General features: G+C 43.2%; 2 protein-coding genes across 2 annotated transcripts; one reads left to right on the top strand and one right to left on the bottom strand.

The window, feature by feature from the left end:
- Positions 1 to 1,732: 1,732 nt before the first annotated feature.
- Positions 1,733 to 7,935, bottom strand: ywhag2 (3-monooxygenase/tryptophan 5-monooxygenase activation protein, gamma polypeptide 2). The gene is made up of 2 exons (XM_056611253.1): positions 7,693 to 7,935; positions 1,733 to 4,883 (listed from the first exon to the last, which is right to left on the bottom strand). The coding sequence occupies exons 1-2, from the start codon at positions 7,777 to 7,779 to the stop codon at positions 4,227 to 4,229; spliced, it is 744 nt and encodes a 247-aa protein (XP_056467228.1). The 5' UTR covers positions 7,780 to 7,935; the 3' UTR covers positions 1,733 to 4,226.
- A 2,207-nt stretch (positions 7,936 to 10,142) lies between these two features.
- si:ch211-105f12.2 (RIMS-binding protein 2-like) lies at positions 10,143 to 12,701 on the top strand. Its single transcript, XM_056610440.1, has 5 exons — positions 10,143 to 10,364; positions 11,225 to 11,389; positions 12,261 to 12,365; positions 12,475 to 12,546; positions 12,636 to 12,701. Exons 1-5 carry the CDS (start codon positions 10,143 to 10,145, stop codon positions 12,699 to 12,701), a joined length of 630 nt encoding a protein of 209 aa, XP_056466415.1.
- Positions 12,702 to 16,560: the final 3,859 nt, after the last annotated feature.

Here is a 16,560-nt window from a genome sequence, read left to right on the forward strand (position 1 = left end):
ATGTATGCAGTTATAAACCAGCATGGTGAGCATTCAGAAATTGATTTATCTCTGTTTCTCTCCTTTCTCCCTGTCTCTGTTTCTTTCTCTCTCTTGCTGTCTCTGTCTCTCTCTCAATGTATCTTTCTGTGTTTTTTTCTCTTATCTTTGTGTGTCTCTATCTCTCTGTCAGATTATAACTTTCTCTGTCTCTCTCTCCTCTCTCTGTCTCTATCATTCTGTCTGTTTCTTTCTCTGTCTGTCTCTGTCTCTCTGTCTGTCTCTGTCTATCTCTTCTCTCTCGATCTCTACCGCTCTATCTGTTTATATCTTTCTCTGTCTCTCTGTCTTTCTGTCTCTGAATCTCCTAAGCTCTGTCTGTTATATCATTCTCCGTCTATCTCTCTCCTCTTCTTTCTTTCTTTCTCTCTGTCTCAGTCTGATTCTTTCTTTCTTTCTTTCTCTCTGTCTCTGTCTGTTTCTTTCTCTCTGTCGGTCTCTGTCGCTGGGTTTTATCATCATGGTGGCAGTACTGTGAGCCAATTACTATCACGGTATTATTACATTAGTATGCTGTTGGAGCGTTAATACCCTCACTTAGAAACTCCATCATGGTTGGAGAGTCTAACTGCAGGATGAATGCTAGACGGATGCTGTATGTGTAGTTGCAGCAGTGATGTTAATATTCCTATAGGCAATGACCCACAAATAAGACAGCAGCGGCATCTCCATGGGCAGAGAGCCCCAGGGAGCTCCTTGACTATGGTTAGAGTTCAGACCAATTCTCTCACCACCACGGGGATGTCACCTTCAGACCTCATCGCCTATGGTTCTGATCAACAAAACGGTTGATTGTTGCTCTAATCTAGCAGGCCATGCTAATAATGGATACGTTATTTCATTATTCATTAGGATCAAAAACCTTTGGTTGTAATATATCATAATTCATCATCAAATTTCATATAATTTGCACCACTTCATAATTAAATGTTTAAAATTATAATGAACGTATAGAACCCCAATATGTGTCCACATTTATAATCTAGTAGCTATGGTAATAAAATAGTGATAAAAACGAATTTGATAACATAAGGACAAAAATGTGATGAAATCCTTGCAGTGCATTACAGCACATAGGGGAGGGGGGGGGGGGGGTCGAGGTGTCATCGCTATACATTCTGACGGCTCCCGTGCAGCACGCGCGGTCTTCCTGCAGGATGCGATAGGTGTCTGAGTCTGAGCAGTGCAGCAAGGAGCCTGGCAAATAGCAGGAGACTTATTATAGCCCTAGCAACAGCACTCGGATTGGTCGCTTTGGAAGGGGGGAGCCTGCCAGCTATTGGCTGGCAAGCAGCAGCGTTCAAAGCAGAGAAATTCATCTGATGAACGGTTGAGCGCTGCAGCACGAGACTGCAGGCCGGGCAGAAGACACGGCAGGCTGGCACCCGAAGAGGTAAAAGGAATTGGGTTGTCCATCGTTGAACATAAGACGGGCGATTAGCTGTGCTCCTAAGCTGTTTGAACAATTGGTAATACATACTTCAGTATTTCAGTAGATGCACCCTTATGATAGGCTATATTGGCCTCCAGTAGTATAGGCTATTCAATTGTTGTGTGCTCCTTGAATTTTGCTTCCAAAATTAATTACTTGCTCCCCATTGCATTTGCCAAATGCGAATAAATAAGCTCTGGCATTGTTCTTTCTATGATAATGACAATACAAGGAGAAATCAAAAAAAAAGAAAAAACTGTTAAACAAATAACTTTAATGGGCAACAGAAGACAGCCAAATCTGCTTTGAGCACAGAAAGCATCCATTTCATTTTCTGTTGTTCCATACACTTTTAGGCCTACAAGTTTGTCCAATCTATGAGCACACTGAAGTTACTTTAAAATCTGCTTTTTAAACATGATATTGGGGGGAGGTTGTCACTATAATATTGTTGTTTTACTAAGGTTGGCCTATGCATAGCTAAAATCAAAAATATATGTTCTGGAAACATAAAAACAAAACATTTTTCCACAAGGATATATTCTTATCAGTGAAGGAAATACTCCCAACAAGGTGTTCAAAAATATATTTGAGAAAGTGAGTAATTCTTGCTAGAACGTATAGCAAACCAGAATAGCATTCGATTCAAGATTTTAAACTATAGTGTCTTTCGATGGAAGCTAATGCTATTGCGAAGACTTAAACTTAAACATCTACATTCCCTCAACACCTAAACATCACATCTATATTTTAAATATATAACATAAAGTAACTATGCATTACGCTGTGAGGTAATAGTGACAATATAAGCAAACAGTGAATTGTGAACTAACATTGTTACTTAAAACCTGTAAGGCTCTTGGTTTTCTTTCGCTTCAATATTTCTTTGTCTCTGTTTTAAGTTATGCCATTTCGAAGTACATTATTTAGTGTACCTTTAACCGACATTCACATAACATGTAAATCTAATAATATATTGAACTAGCAGCATTGTCAAGAGAAACCAATGTCAGCAGCTTCTTTTGGCCATGGTAAGCAGTTGCCTAACGTAAAACGATGGGTTTCAAACATTTTTTCACATTTGGGTATTGTATATAAATATATAATATGGGCACAAACCATTAAAAGCACCAACTGTACTTGAGGCACAACAAACAGAAGGCTAAAGCAGTTTTTTTTTATCCCAAAAGGTTTTCATTTAAAGCAAAGTTTACCATTGGGTGACATTACAACAACTCACTACACACCAGAACATGGTGCATTAATAATTTTGTCATATTGTTTTTTATTTTCATAGCTGTACTTTAGGTTCTTGTGCAACTGCTACATAATGACACATTCAAGATATTTTGCCACTCAAGAACAGCTGAAAGGTATAAAAACAATACATATGTTAAATAAAAAAAAAAAAAATATGGTCCATGATTTGAATTCATCAGTGGAAGGTAGATTTGGAAACGTTACGATTAGTGAAACTGAAAAGCATGATAAAATAAAGTACTTAAATACAGTTTTAATGGGCGAAAAGACCATACTTCAAATCTGACAAACACCAGCAGATGAGATTAAGGGATCACTGGTGTGTTTTTCTCTATTCTATTCATTTTTTTTATCTTTAATAAATTAAATACACATATTGCATTTCACTATAGCAACTCCCATTACAGGTCAATTTTTACGAACACCATTTTGGTATAGCAAATTAAAACCATAACAGAAAATGAATCCAACATAAATAGAAATCAACATCAGACAAAGCCTGTTTTCTCAATCATAGGAATACTTAACACCCACAGTATAATTTAATAAAGTCAAGCTACTGGATATAAATACATCACCAGCATGCACAATATTGAATAGTCGATATTATTGTCGTTATCATCTTACACTGAATAAACAGTATAGTAGGCAAGTGCATTTAATAAAACAAACACAGAAGTAAACCACAAACTCTGAAGCTGCTTTAAGTAATTTTTTCTGTCTTATATGGTTAAGTCTCTGCCTTGAGCAATCTTTACCTCCGAAATAATCTATGGTTCCAGTGACCTAGTTGTCATAGATAGGACAGATGTCATTTAATAGGTGAAACGCCAAACATTGCCAAAGATAGCAAGAGGGAATATTTATTAATATGTCTTCAATATATTTTCATCCAATTTAGAAATAACAGGGTCAATTCGGACCAGATGAAAATCCTAAACTCTGGGTCGTATGATCAAATTCAGAACCAAAGGCTCACATCTTCCTATTGTCCTTCAGTCCAGCACTGGAACCAACGCAAACTTATTTTTTTTGAGGCATTCTCATTCAAGCTTTTTTTTTTGTATTCATGTTTAACTCTCAAATGTCTCCTATGCATCTCTGTCACGCAAAATCCTAACTAAGCAGCTTATCTCCTTAGGACCAGAACCAGTTCCTATTTGCCAGTGTGAGGCTGCCATTTCAATCCAACATCGACCACTTCAGGCTGATTGACTGACATGTCAGTGGTTTTGGCAAAGATGTCAAAGAGAAAATCAACAAGACCCCCTCTCAAACCGTGTGTATATATATATCTCTTTAAATATATATCTAAAACTAAGATTTATCCTCTGCTCCCCCCCTCTCTCGCTTTCCATTCTATTTAACACATGGAAAAATAAACAACTGCTGCGGTAGTTTCATCGGCAAAAGCGCTCTGCCCCCAGTCCACCGGCTCTTCGTGTTGGGTGTGTGTTTTTAAATTTTTTCTCTCAAAGTCGTCGAACCACCCTCTTTAGTTGTTGCCCTCGCCGGCCTCGTCGTCCTGCTGGTCGCTGGTCCACAGAGTCAGGTTGTCCCGGAGCAGCTGCATGATGAGCGTAGAGTCTTTGTAGGAGTCCTCGTTCAGGGTGTCCAGCTCGGCGATGGCGTCGTCGAAGGCCGTCTTGGCCAGGTGGCAGGCCTGGTCCGGCGCGTTCTGGATCTCGTAGTAGAACACAGAGTAGTTGAGTGCCAGCCCCAGCCGGATGGGGTGGGTGGGCTGCATGTGCTCCTTGCTGATCTCGTGCGCCTCGCTGTACGACTTTTCGGACGACTCCACCACCGCCGCCCTCTTCTCGCCGGTGGCCACCTCGGCCAGGTAGCGGTAGTAGTCGCCCTTCATCTTCAGGTAGAACACCTTGCTCTCGTGCTGCGTCTCGTTGCAGTTCTTGATCAGGAAGTTGTCGAGGAGGTTGAGCACGTCCTGGCACACAGCCTCCAGCTCCTTCTCGATCTTCTCCCGGTAGGCGCGCACCATCTCGATCTTCTTCTCGTTGCCGTCGGCCGACGTCTTCTGCTCGATGCTGGAGATCACCCTCCAGGAGGACCTCCGGGCCCCCACCACGTTCTTGTAGGCCACGGACAGGAGGTTTCTCTCCTCGTTGGACAGGGCCTCATTCAGCTCTGTTACCTGCGGGAGGAAGAAGAGAGCATATTGGCTACTAGCTCCACAAAATCACCCTGCAGCGGGACGGCTCAAACACACCCTTTATGACAACCTTTTTTTTCAGAATGAAATAAATAAATGCCAAGCTAGTAATCACCAGGCACAGCATCAGGGATGTGCAAGGTTCCACTCTTCATTGGAGGAATCCACAGTTTCCATGGAGATAGATTAATTTAGTGCACCAGCAGCATCCGCTGCCATGAGTACAGCAAACGCGAGCTAGCTAGCTACCGAGGAGCCCATATTCAACGTAGAGAAGAGTACTGAAGACAGAAGCCTGTTCCCGGGAGCTTTCCACGGCAGCTGCACTGTAAATGAAAACCAACCACTGCATCGCATTGTCCCAGTGACCTTCTCCAGAGCTACAGCTGATGTGTTCACCTGTCCATCATGCCAGGCCATGACTACCCTGTGTAACCAGGTTGTATACCAATAAAAAACCCATAACGATGTAATAGTGGTATAATCCCATTGCAATTTAATACTCTTTGTCCTGGAACATGAATTGTTGTTCCAAAAAAGAACTTGTATTGCAAGGGAACAAGTAAGGGTACAAGTGGGGTAGGTTCTGCAGGCCATCTGTGTAATCCTTCCTCTGTTGAGAGGAAAGAATCCACCAAACACACACTGTAATTGGCCCCATGTACGAGGCGGCTCTCATCCATGAGTTAGCAGCAGATCCCTCCTTCCTTTTAAGCGGCTCTGACATTCTCTTGCCAATAGCACAATAGCGCAAGAAGCATGACGTCACAGGCTGGGAGTGGATCATGGAGCAGAGAGCGGGACCTATAGGGAGACGCTCTGTGGCCGGTATGGGACATAGACGTACAGCCAAATCCAAACGGCAATACTTTATCATGAGTTTGACTTTCATGCTCTTCAAGGAACAAAGAGGAAACCATGATACGTTATCAAATGAAGCTGATGTTGTAGTATTAGAATAGAGCTTTGTTTGACAAATACAAATACAAAAAAGATGGATGGTTTCAACTAACTGAATATCCTCCTACATGGGGGTAAGGGGATGACAAATGTCTGAAACAATGTTGCCCTGGAAACTATACCAAGATCATTTAACTGAATACTGGTGCAACCGATAAATATCATGATATGAGAGTAGATATGGTCTGAAATGCAGATACCATATTGTGTTATCGCTCAAATGCCTTTTATTTCCTATGATTAAAATACAGTAGGTTAATAATAATCACATTAAAGTAACGAAGGTGATGTTACTCGACATCACTTTTACGTGACTTTTTTAGAATCACCAAACCATCACTGTTCTGTTCTGTGTCTTCTTAACACTCATTATGGACACGCGTTCCTCAGCTCTTCTGTGCAGTGAGAACAGTTGTGGACGACGTACCCCCCGTTTTCCGCTGTCAGCAAGTGATCCCTCAGAGTAGCCGAGCTAAGGGATTCCCCTTGGCTTAGAGTCCGCACCCTGTTCTAACAGGCCTAGTTTGGACTGCACTGACAAGACAGATTGTGAGACGGCCCTCCATGCTATAGGTCACCATGACGACACTATTCCAAAATCAGAAGCGGTTGGGTTTTTGTAGGTCACGCAAAATTCTGAATTCAACAAGGATATCAGCCTTTTTAAAACTGGTCTTGACTCTAGTGTCGTTTATGTAGGCCTATGGTTGGCAGTTGTACAAAAAGTGTTTCTGTTTTAACTGCAGTGTGACCAATAGTGCATTTGATTAATCCAGCTGACATCCACCATAAGAAATGTGTCAACGACAGGGGCCACCTATGGATAGAACGCCTGATCAAAGACCAGTCAGGCAGTGGTCCTGTATGACCCGGTATGACTGATATTCCATCTCAAATATTTTGTTGTCAGTTACAAATATTAAAAATATCTCAAAAATAATTTATAAAATCCTCCAAAGATTAACAAGGAAGTGGATGTGAACGGGGTAAACATTTGCTCAGAAGCAACAGAATAATGTGAAGTGATGTGAACAATAATTTGAAAAGTCCAAAACAATTATCCTGTAGCCTACAACAGAAGAAAAATACAAATTCCACAACCAAATGTGCTCCCATTGACTCACTGCAATATGACAAAGAATATTCTAGAGAGATTCTACTGCCTCCTACGTTTGTCAAGAGTACAGAGCTGTTACTATGCTCTCGAAGATCCATCAATTTAGTTTCCAAATTGTATTTTTCCTCATTCAACATATTTGCACCAATCTCTAATTTTGCATCATATTTATAGCCAGAATTCGAGTTATTTTATTTGGTTTCATAAAGCAGGTATGTTGTCGATATGGGACCCCCATATATTAGACTTATATTTGGCAAGTGGAGATTACAGAATGGAGACAATCTAGATAAACTCAAACATCTGACATTGAGATCACAGCTGAGAGACTGATGCTTCTCTAATGAAGATGCATGGCTAATGAATATGATTCTAGTATCTTCTCGTTGTACGGTGGGGTTAAGAGGAAGGCACCGCCCAAAGAGACATCCCAAGCACTTTTAGGAAATGCTTTAAAACGAACAGCCTTTTGTCTAACGTTGGATCATTAAATACATGTATCATAATGTAAAGTAGGATATTTGTGCATTACTTGGATCATCATCATTGCTTGTCATCATCATGCATCTAACGGCGAGAGACATCTCAATGAATCATGCACCTGCACATCTGGGCCGTAGATCTATACATGCATCTCTCTATAGCCTATCTATAGTAGATGGTGACATTCAGAATCAAAAATATTCTCCTTGCCATCGTTTCCCATAGACTCACCGATTTCATTGCAGCGGCCATATCATCATATCTCTCAGCTTGTTCAGCCAGCCTGGCTTTCTGCACCAACTGCTCACGGTCAACCATGTTTAATGTGTTGGATTGTTTATTTACGTTATTCTAGATCGAGTGTAAGTAAGTCTATGGCTATTTTTTCTGTTAATCGCAATGCAGTGAGATTCTTCTCCGCGAACCGTGAGCTGCAGCTGTTCCCTGCTGTCTGTGCACTCTTTCCCCCTCCTCACTTTCTCTCGGCTGCATCATCGTTTAGAAAAGGTGGGTGTCTTGGCAATGATGTAACATCCCATACATGGAAGCTATGGGCTCCTATGGGCCCCATGCTCATTGGGATAACGGTGCCACTATGGGGTTTTGTGGGAAATTGAGTCCCTTTTACGCGATAGGCATGTGCCCAGGTAGGTCTAACGAACTGGGCGCGTCTCTGCACGTGTCATTGTTAAAATTGCGATATAAGTGTCTAATGTTGTTCATTCTTTAGTTTGCCATCCGTCTGATAACAGCATTGCTGTTAAGCAGATTTGAAGGTGGCTTATTAGAAGAGCCCAGTAATCGAGGCGATTACTTAATGATGGCGATAATACGACATTGTCTAGCCATTGTGACTTTACGACCTTCTCCAACGCAACCCGAAGCAATGTGTATCATTATCATATCTTTATTCTCCAGTGAGGCAATTGCTTTCTATGAGTTGGGCAGTAACTGTCCATCATTCAGGCTGCTCCAGTGCTCAGTGAGGAATTGCGCTGGGTAATGAGTTGACACTTTTGTCAACCCTATGGCGCCCTCTGGTGGCTCAGCATGGGCATTAAGAAGGATTCGCAGGTCGAGGATGAATCATCATGTTTTACGTCTCATGTTAAAAGTTTCTAGAAACATCGAGATAACAACGGTTGTCCTCTCGTAGAAAATATGCAACAAATATTGTTAGATGTGATTTTATTGACATTTACATCTAGCTAAAAGCAGGTGCTTTTATCAGATGCAGATGAGATTGAGCCAATATTTATCTTGCTTAGTGGTCGCCTGCAACTTCCACTACATGGTCTTCTGAGAAATCAAATCCTATACGGTCCTATACTGTGGGATACAAAAATTGGCCTACAACTGAACCGTCTACCGGTAAACTATACTGTACTACTCTGTGCTAAGCTATAGTTAATATAGAGCCTGCATCTTTCTCAATTAGCAGACGGTTACTTTGAGATACAGGTGATTAATGAGTAGGTTAAGCATCTTGCTCAAGAGCATTGGGGTTGCGGTTGAGTGAACCACCCTAAACACTAGACTAAACACACACACACACGTACACACACACACACACACGTACACACACACACACACACACACACACACACACACACACACACACACAAACACACACACTCATTATCTCCTCTTCTTTAGAAGGAGATTATGTGCGGCTCACCTGGACAGAGGTAAAGCTTTGGGTTACATTATTCAAAAGTAGGCCTACATCAGCTACAGGACATTAGTCTAGATTCTAACACCTTCTGGACTCTAGAAGGTGTTGACTGAGCCTCATAAAGTATCATTGACCTGCCCCTCCTCTCCCGAAGTCATCTCTAGCACAAACCACTAGGGTGTGGATTGAGCTTGATCCAGCACTCCTGCTTCAAGAGGGCCCCCACTGCGTTCCCCCTGCACTCTCTATGCAGTGTGCAGTGGAATGCACCCGTACATTATACTGTGTGACTGAGACCGGTGTCCCCGGCCTCACACACACTCGCAGCACATTAAAACGGATCCACTTCCCTCAAAGAGGATTAGCCAAAGTAGCCAGGCCCTGGCTTATAGTTCCCCTCCAATAGCGAGCAGGTGTGTGTACTGTGTGTGTGTGTGTGTGTCTTGAGAGGTCTACTGGGTCTGTGCGTGGAGAGGTCTTCTGTTTGTGTGTGTGGAGAGGTCTTCTGTTTGTGTGTGTGGAGAGGTCTTCTGTTTGTGTGTGTGGAGAGGTCTTCTGTTTGTGTGTGTGGAGAGGTCTTCTGTTTGTGTGTGTGGAGAAGACTTCTGTTTGTGTGTGTGGAGAGGTCTTCGGTGTGTATGTGTGTGTGTGTGTGTGTGTGTGTTTAGAGAGGTCTACTGTGTTTGTGTGTGGAGAGGTCTTCTGCTTGTGTGTGTGTGTGTGTGTGTGTGTGTGTGTGTGTGTGTGTGTGTGTGTGTGTGTGTGTGTGTGTGTGTGTAGAGAGAGGTCTACTGTGTTTGTGCGTGGAGAGCCCTACTGTATGTGTGTGTGCGTGTGTGTTGAGTCCTAGTGTGTGTGTGTGTGTGTGTGTGTGTGTGTGTGTGTGTGTGTGAGGTGAGTCCTATTGTGTGTGTGTGTGTGTGTGTGTTTGTGTGTTTGTGTGTGGAGAGTCCAACAGTCCCACCCGGCCAAGGCAGGGGGACAGCTGGATGCAACGAGCGGGTAAATGGACGGCCTTCTGGAAGTGGACGTCCTGATCTACCCAGACGGGGTGCGGCTGGCCCGGCCGGAGGACATCAGGGAATGGGAGCTGGAGACGGCCACCAAGCTGGCCCTGCCCAGCGCCCGGCTCTTCGTGGCGCTGTACCCCTACAACCCGGCCGCCATGTCCCCCAACCGCGAGACGGCGGCGGCGGAGCTGCCCTTTGTGCCGGGTCAGATCATCAAGGTGAGGCCGCCGGTTCCTAGCGTTTTTTCGACATGGTGTGTCGCCGTGGTTGTTTTTTCGACATGGTGTGTCGCCGTGGTTGTTGAACTCATGTGGGGGCGGTACGTGGCTCAGGAGGTAGAGCGGGTTGGCTGGTAACCTGAAGGTTGCGAGTTCGATCCCAGGCTCCTCCTAGCTTGGGCGTTGAGGTGTCCCTGAACGAGACACCTCACCCTGACTGCTCCTGACGAGCTGGCTGTCGCCTTGCGTGGTCGACACCGCCGTCTGTGATGCTAGGCGATATTGCAAAGGGCTTTGAGTTGCCACTGGTGAGAAAAGCACGATATGTAAAATGCCGTCCATGGTGATCTGATGCTGACATGCGTTTCATCTTGCGCTGCTCGTTTCTGGTTCGGTCGTGCGTCGGCTGTAAAGGACTCGCAGACGGAAGAACAAAAAGAGAATCGCCCTCTTTTTCTTGATATGGTTTCGGGCCACGAGTAGGCGTGGAGGCTTTGTGGCGGCTTTCGTTTCCTGTCCTCAGTTGTCAGTTGATGTCTAGAGACAGAGCTGTTTCTGGGCCTGTTGAATAGATACACCAGTCAAAGGATAATTACAAAAAAGGAATGAATAAGTCAAACAAACTGTTGTTGTACTAATGGGGTGTGTACCATATAAGCACATCCTGCCTGTGGTCCTTTGTTGCATGACCTCCCCTAACCCTAACCCTAACCCTCTCTCCCCTACCTTCCTCTCTATCTCACTCTCAATCATAAAGCATAAAAATGCAAAAAATTAATCTTGAGAATAAAATATCAAATAACATGTTATACTAAGAGTATTAATTGAGGGTATTGCTGACACTGCGATGAACACGCTAGGTGTTTGGTGATAAGGACTCGGACGGCTTCTACCACGGGGAGTCGGGGGGGCTGCGGGGGGACGTCCCCAGCAACATGGTGGCTGAGGTCCCCGTGGAGGACGAGGACATGAAGGCGGTGCTGATGCAGCAAGGCTTCCTGCTGGTGGACCACACCGGTAGGCCTGTGCCCACACACACGCTACCAGTTCACTTTACACACACACACACACACACACACACACACACACACACACACACACACACACACACACACACACACACACACACACACACACACACACACACACACACACACACACACACACACAAGCCGTTACACCACACACACACACACACACACACACACACACACACACACACACACACACACACACACACACACACACACACACACACACACACACAAGCCGTTACACCACACACACACACACACACACACACACACACACACACACACACACACACACACACACACACACACACACACACACACACACACACACACCATTATACCACACACACACACCATTATACCACACACACACACACACACACACACACACACACACACACACACACACACACACACACACACACACACACACACACACACACACACACACACACACACACACAAGCCAGTACACCACACACACAGACACAGACACACACAAGCCGGTAAGCCACACACACACGCGCAAAAAAACAAGTACCGGTACACCAGACACACTCACACACACACAGACACACACACATACAAGAACACCACACACATATCACACCAGTTAATCACACACATCAAACCAGTACACACACACACACACAAAAACACACCAGTATACTGTGAACACACACACACACACACACACACACACACACACACACACACACACACACACACACACACACACACACACACGGTTCCAAGCCGTGATACGATGAGAACGTTTATAACAAGCCTTACAAGGTGGGACTTCAAGCCCAGTGGAGTGATCATGTGGTCGACGCCCCCAGGTGCGTCCTTCACCCCAGAGGACCTGAGTGAGACCTCCAGTGTCCCTGACGACGTGGTTGTCCAACGCATGGTCGCCATCTTTGAATACAACCCATGGGAAAGCTCCCCTAACATGGACAGTGAGGTAAGCGGTTTGTCGCAGAGCGGTCCTTCCACATATAAACCCCTTAGCACAACCTAGCGGCGACAAATGAGCTGCTAATGACCTTAGCTCCTTTAATTTGCTTTGGCAGGCCGAGCTTGGCTTTCGTTCAGGAGACATCATATATGTGTTTGGGGACATGGATCAAGATGGATTCTACTATGTGAGTGGCATGAATCAAAAACACATGGTGAAGATGTTGATAGAAGTTGGGAGTTGAGTTGACGTTCTTTGCATGTGCTTTCATGCTAGGGAGATCTTCATGGACGAAGGGGACTGGTTCCATCAAACTTCCTGCAACCCCTTCCCTGGAACTAGAGTTCACCAGGGTGACATGAGAATGCTAAGGCCATACGAAGAAGATGAGTTTTTAAATTATATATATTTGTATATATGTACATACATATATAATATGTTTATATTTATGTACATAGGGAGAGAGAGAGAGAGAGAGAGAAAGAGAGAGAGAGGGAGAGAGAGAGAGAGAGAGAGAGAGAGAGAGAGAGAGAGAGAGAGAGAGAGAGAGAGAGAGAGAGAGAGAGAGAGAGAGAGAGAGAGATGTGTATATATATATATATATATATATATATATATATATAAATAATATTTTCTGTATTGTCTATATATATGTGTGTGTATATATGTTATAAGTTATATAACTATAACTAATGGGGTATTCAATCTGTAATGTGTCAAACATAATTGTATATATACATTGTATTTTCCATAAGAGTCCAAAAATCTCTTCTTTTTATTGAGCAATTGATGGTTATCCGAAGGATGAATAATAACGATGTCGCTATGTTAACAATGTTAACAATGTTTTCAATATCTCTAAAGAAGTGTTGCTTATTCTATGTACGGCTGTGGTTATATTTTATTTTAATCTAAAATAATTACTTGTAAGATGTATGCTGAGCTCCATATATATAAATTAATTGTGCACTCAGTTTGCCTGCCATATTTGTACATTTTCTACACTTAGTCCATAGTTTTTCGCATTCAGAAGTGGTTCATATATTTTTATTAATTTGCTTGGAATCTTTTTTGGATTGATTTGAGTCTTTAATACATTTGAACACATCACTTTTAAGCAGTTATATTCATATAATAATAAAAGCAGAACCATTATAAGAAGATATTTGCGTCTTTATTGTGTGCATAAATTAACTGGGGCATGACAATACCATGTTTAACATTCATGAAATCCTTCTTCCTATATACCTTGTCAATAAACATCTAAACACCTCTTGTATCTTTTCCATCAAAGAATTCACACTGTTTAGTTACATTTGTCTGAATGAAGAATGAATAAATGATACCTTGATGGTGAGTTTACATTAATTTGAACTGTAACTATAACTCAGTAACTTTGTTTCAATTACAGCAATAATGCGTTATCTCCATATCTTCCGTTGATCACCTGCAGCCATCAGTATACTCATCCATAAAGTAGGAAACACTACACTTTGCATTGAAGTTTAGTAGTGCTTTCTACTTTATGGGTGACAACACTGTATTTGTAGATCCATGGTCTCCTCGTTCTGCTGCGTGAATGAATGGTTGACGACTTTTCGACAGACAAGTGTAGCGTAAACTCAACAATAGTACTGCATAACATGATTAAAATAGTACTGTTCATTATCAAGTGATGGATTTAATTACAGGGAAATACATTTTCATACATCTCCATCCAACAATAATTAAACTTGATACAATACAAAACATTGGTAAGAGTCAAGAGACATTGCCTTCAAGTCAACTAAGTCAACATAACCATAATTGCACAGACCTCATTCAGTATTGGTTGTGAAGATAAAGTAATTGGTGTTGAGTTCTTACCAGTGTTGTTTAGAGTCCAGTGTAGAAAGAGAACCAGGGAAAGATGCTGATCTTTTTATTAACCCTCTTTCAGCCACGTGGTTCACACAGGAAACACGTGTATGCATGGTAGCACACACACACACACACACACACACACACACACACACACACACACACACACACACACACACACACACACACACACACACACACACACACACACACACACACACATACACACACAGACCGGCAGATACCCACACATGCACTTGCACACACACGCAAACACATGAACACAGACAGACAGACAGACAGACAGACAGACAGACAGACAGACAGACAGACAGACAGACAGACAGACAGACAGAAAGACAGAGAGACAGACAGACAGACAGACAGACAGACAGACAGACAGACAGACAGACAGACAGACAGACAGACAGACAGACAGACAGACAGACAGACAGACAGAGAGAGAGAGAGAGATACACACACGCAAACATATACACACACTCACTCAGACACACACACACACACTTGTGAACAAAACACATTTTTGCGGTTTAGCTTACTTGGTCATGCATGTGCATATGCACGCCCACGTCTTCGGTTATTGATAGACACGATTGCTGAGAGAATTGCACCACTGTTAAACACACATTGTCACACGGTCACACCTGCTTTCCAGAATGATCTGTGCCTAACAGTGAAACTTTGCAAAGAGGAATCAATTAGTGGTAAAGTCAATACAGTAAAAGGGCTCATATATCCTACATGTATATTTGATCGAACATGTAATGGTAATTCAACTTAAAAACATTGTTCAATCGTGCATCACTTGTGTTGATAAAAAAAAGGGCTCATATATCCGACATGTATATTCGATAGAACCTGTTGATAACGGTAATCTGACAACATCTTAAAGTTGAAGATTACAGAAATAGCAATAAGGTAGCAGAAACATCGGTACTCATATTAATAATGATAGTACCAACGCATTCATACATAACAACACTTTTGTAAAGGTGGGGTCAGGGAGGATGGGGTTGAGGAGTAGCTTCTACGTCAACCCCAACTGTGTGCAAAATGTACAGAAACAGAAACTACCCACAGAGCACGTAGATAGGCCTCCGTCCCCTGTTGTCAAGACAACACAAACCTCAGAGTCATATCAAGGGGAGGAAGAGGAAGTGGGGGGTGGGGTGGCGTGCTGCGAACCAAGAAATATGAAGAAAAAACCGCTGTGAGTGAAATAACACATTCTCAAAACTTCCACAAACGTATGAAGGAATTATGAAAAGCCGACGCATGACTCAAACGGCTACTTTTAGTGACACCCCTTTTAAAAAGGAGGTGATGATAATAGTTGCTGGTGCTACGCTTGGCTGGACAGGACCTCCGGGTGCCCATGGGCACTGAGGCAGATAGCCTGCGCCCCCTCTTCACTTTGTGGAGCTTATTTGCAAAAGCACCTTATTAGCTAGAGATTTCTTATGGTGGCCCGATATTCTTTCACTTCCTTTTCTTTTGGCAGCGCCCCTTGGCTTTTGGCCAATGGCATCCATTTTCTGCTGTTCGGAAATGATTCCCACACATTTATCACTGATGACAACCAGGTAGAAGTGAATTCCACGATTGTTAACCTTGATTTGGTAGAAGAAAACCGGTCTTGAGTCTGTGCAACCTAAGCCACCTGCTCTCTTAGCCAATCCGTACAGTGCATGCCCACACCAGTCCCCACTGGCCCGGCCATCTCACAAATTAATCAATCAATACATCTTCTTGGAAACAACTTTAATTTCATTCTGATTGGATAATTATCAAAATCAAGAGAATGGGCCAAGCTGTAATTTTGCTATGGTACATAAAATAAGTATAGGCGTGGCGCACACTTCCAAAGGTAATCCACAGGGGCTAGACAATAGTGTTGAATACAAGAAAAAAGGAAGGTCTTCACACTGTTTAAATGCTCCAGAAGTGGATTTATTAACAAGCAACGTTTCGATCTCTAGGGATCTTCATCAGCAGACCCTCCTTTTTTCACATAAAATAAGAACTCAGGTTATTTTTTAAATGTTCTCCCATCACTGAGGGCCATTTGGCCCCCCAGTCACTACCGCAGAGGGCCTAACGTGGTTGTCCCAGGCTTGGTGTTTGTGCTGTATTCCTTTAGCGAGGGAACCTCCTAGCATGAGTGGCGTTCTACACTGGGAGTCTTGCACGATCAGACGTCTATTTGTGTGTACCTGGGGATTATACCCAGTGAGGGGACTCACCCTGTTCTCAAGGCTGTGTAGAGAGCGTCCTTGTCCCAAAACAAGAACTTCAAGCGGGTCAAAGCGTAGAAGGTGGG

Source organism: Gadus chalcogrammus, chromosome 16, assembly GCF_026213295.1.
Source record: "Gadus chalcogrammus isolate NIFS_2021 chromosome 16, NIFS_Gcha_1.0, whole genome shotgun sequence".
Classification (NCBI taxonomy): Eukaryota; Metazoa; Chordata; class Actinopteri; order Gadiformes; family Gadidae; genus Gadus; species Gadus chalcogrammus.

Bases quoted from the DNA above. Each gene is read 5' to 3' on its own strand.
- si:ch211-105f12.2 (XM_056610440.1), top strand. From the start codon at position 10,143: ATGGACGGCCTTCTGGAAGTGGACGTCCTGATCTACCCAGACGGGGTG. The intron at 11,390-12,260 runs GTGCCCACACAC...TTCACCCCAGAG, and splicing joins TGGACCACACCGGTAGGCCT to GACCTGAGTGAGACCTCCAG. The intron at 12,547-12,635 runs GTGAGTGGCATG...CTTTCATGCTAG, and splicing joins ATCAAGATGGATTCTACTAT to GGAGATCTTCATGGACGAAG.
- ywhag2 (XM_056611253.1), bottom strand. From the start codon at position 7,779: ATGGTTGACCGTGAGCAGTTGGTGCAGAAAGCCAGGCTGGCTGAACAA. The intron at 4,884-7,692 runs GTGAGTCTATGG...TTCCTCCCGCAG, and splicing joins TGGCCGCTGCAATGAAATCG to GTAACAGAGCTGAATGAGGC.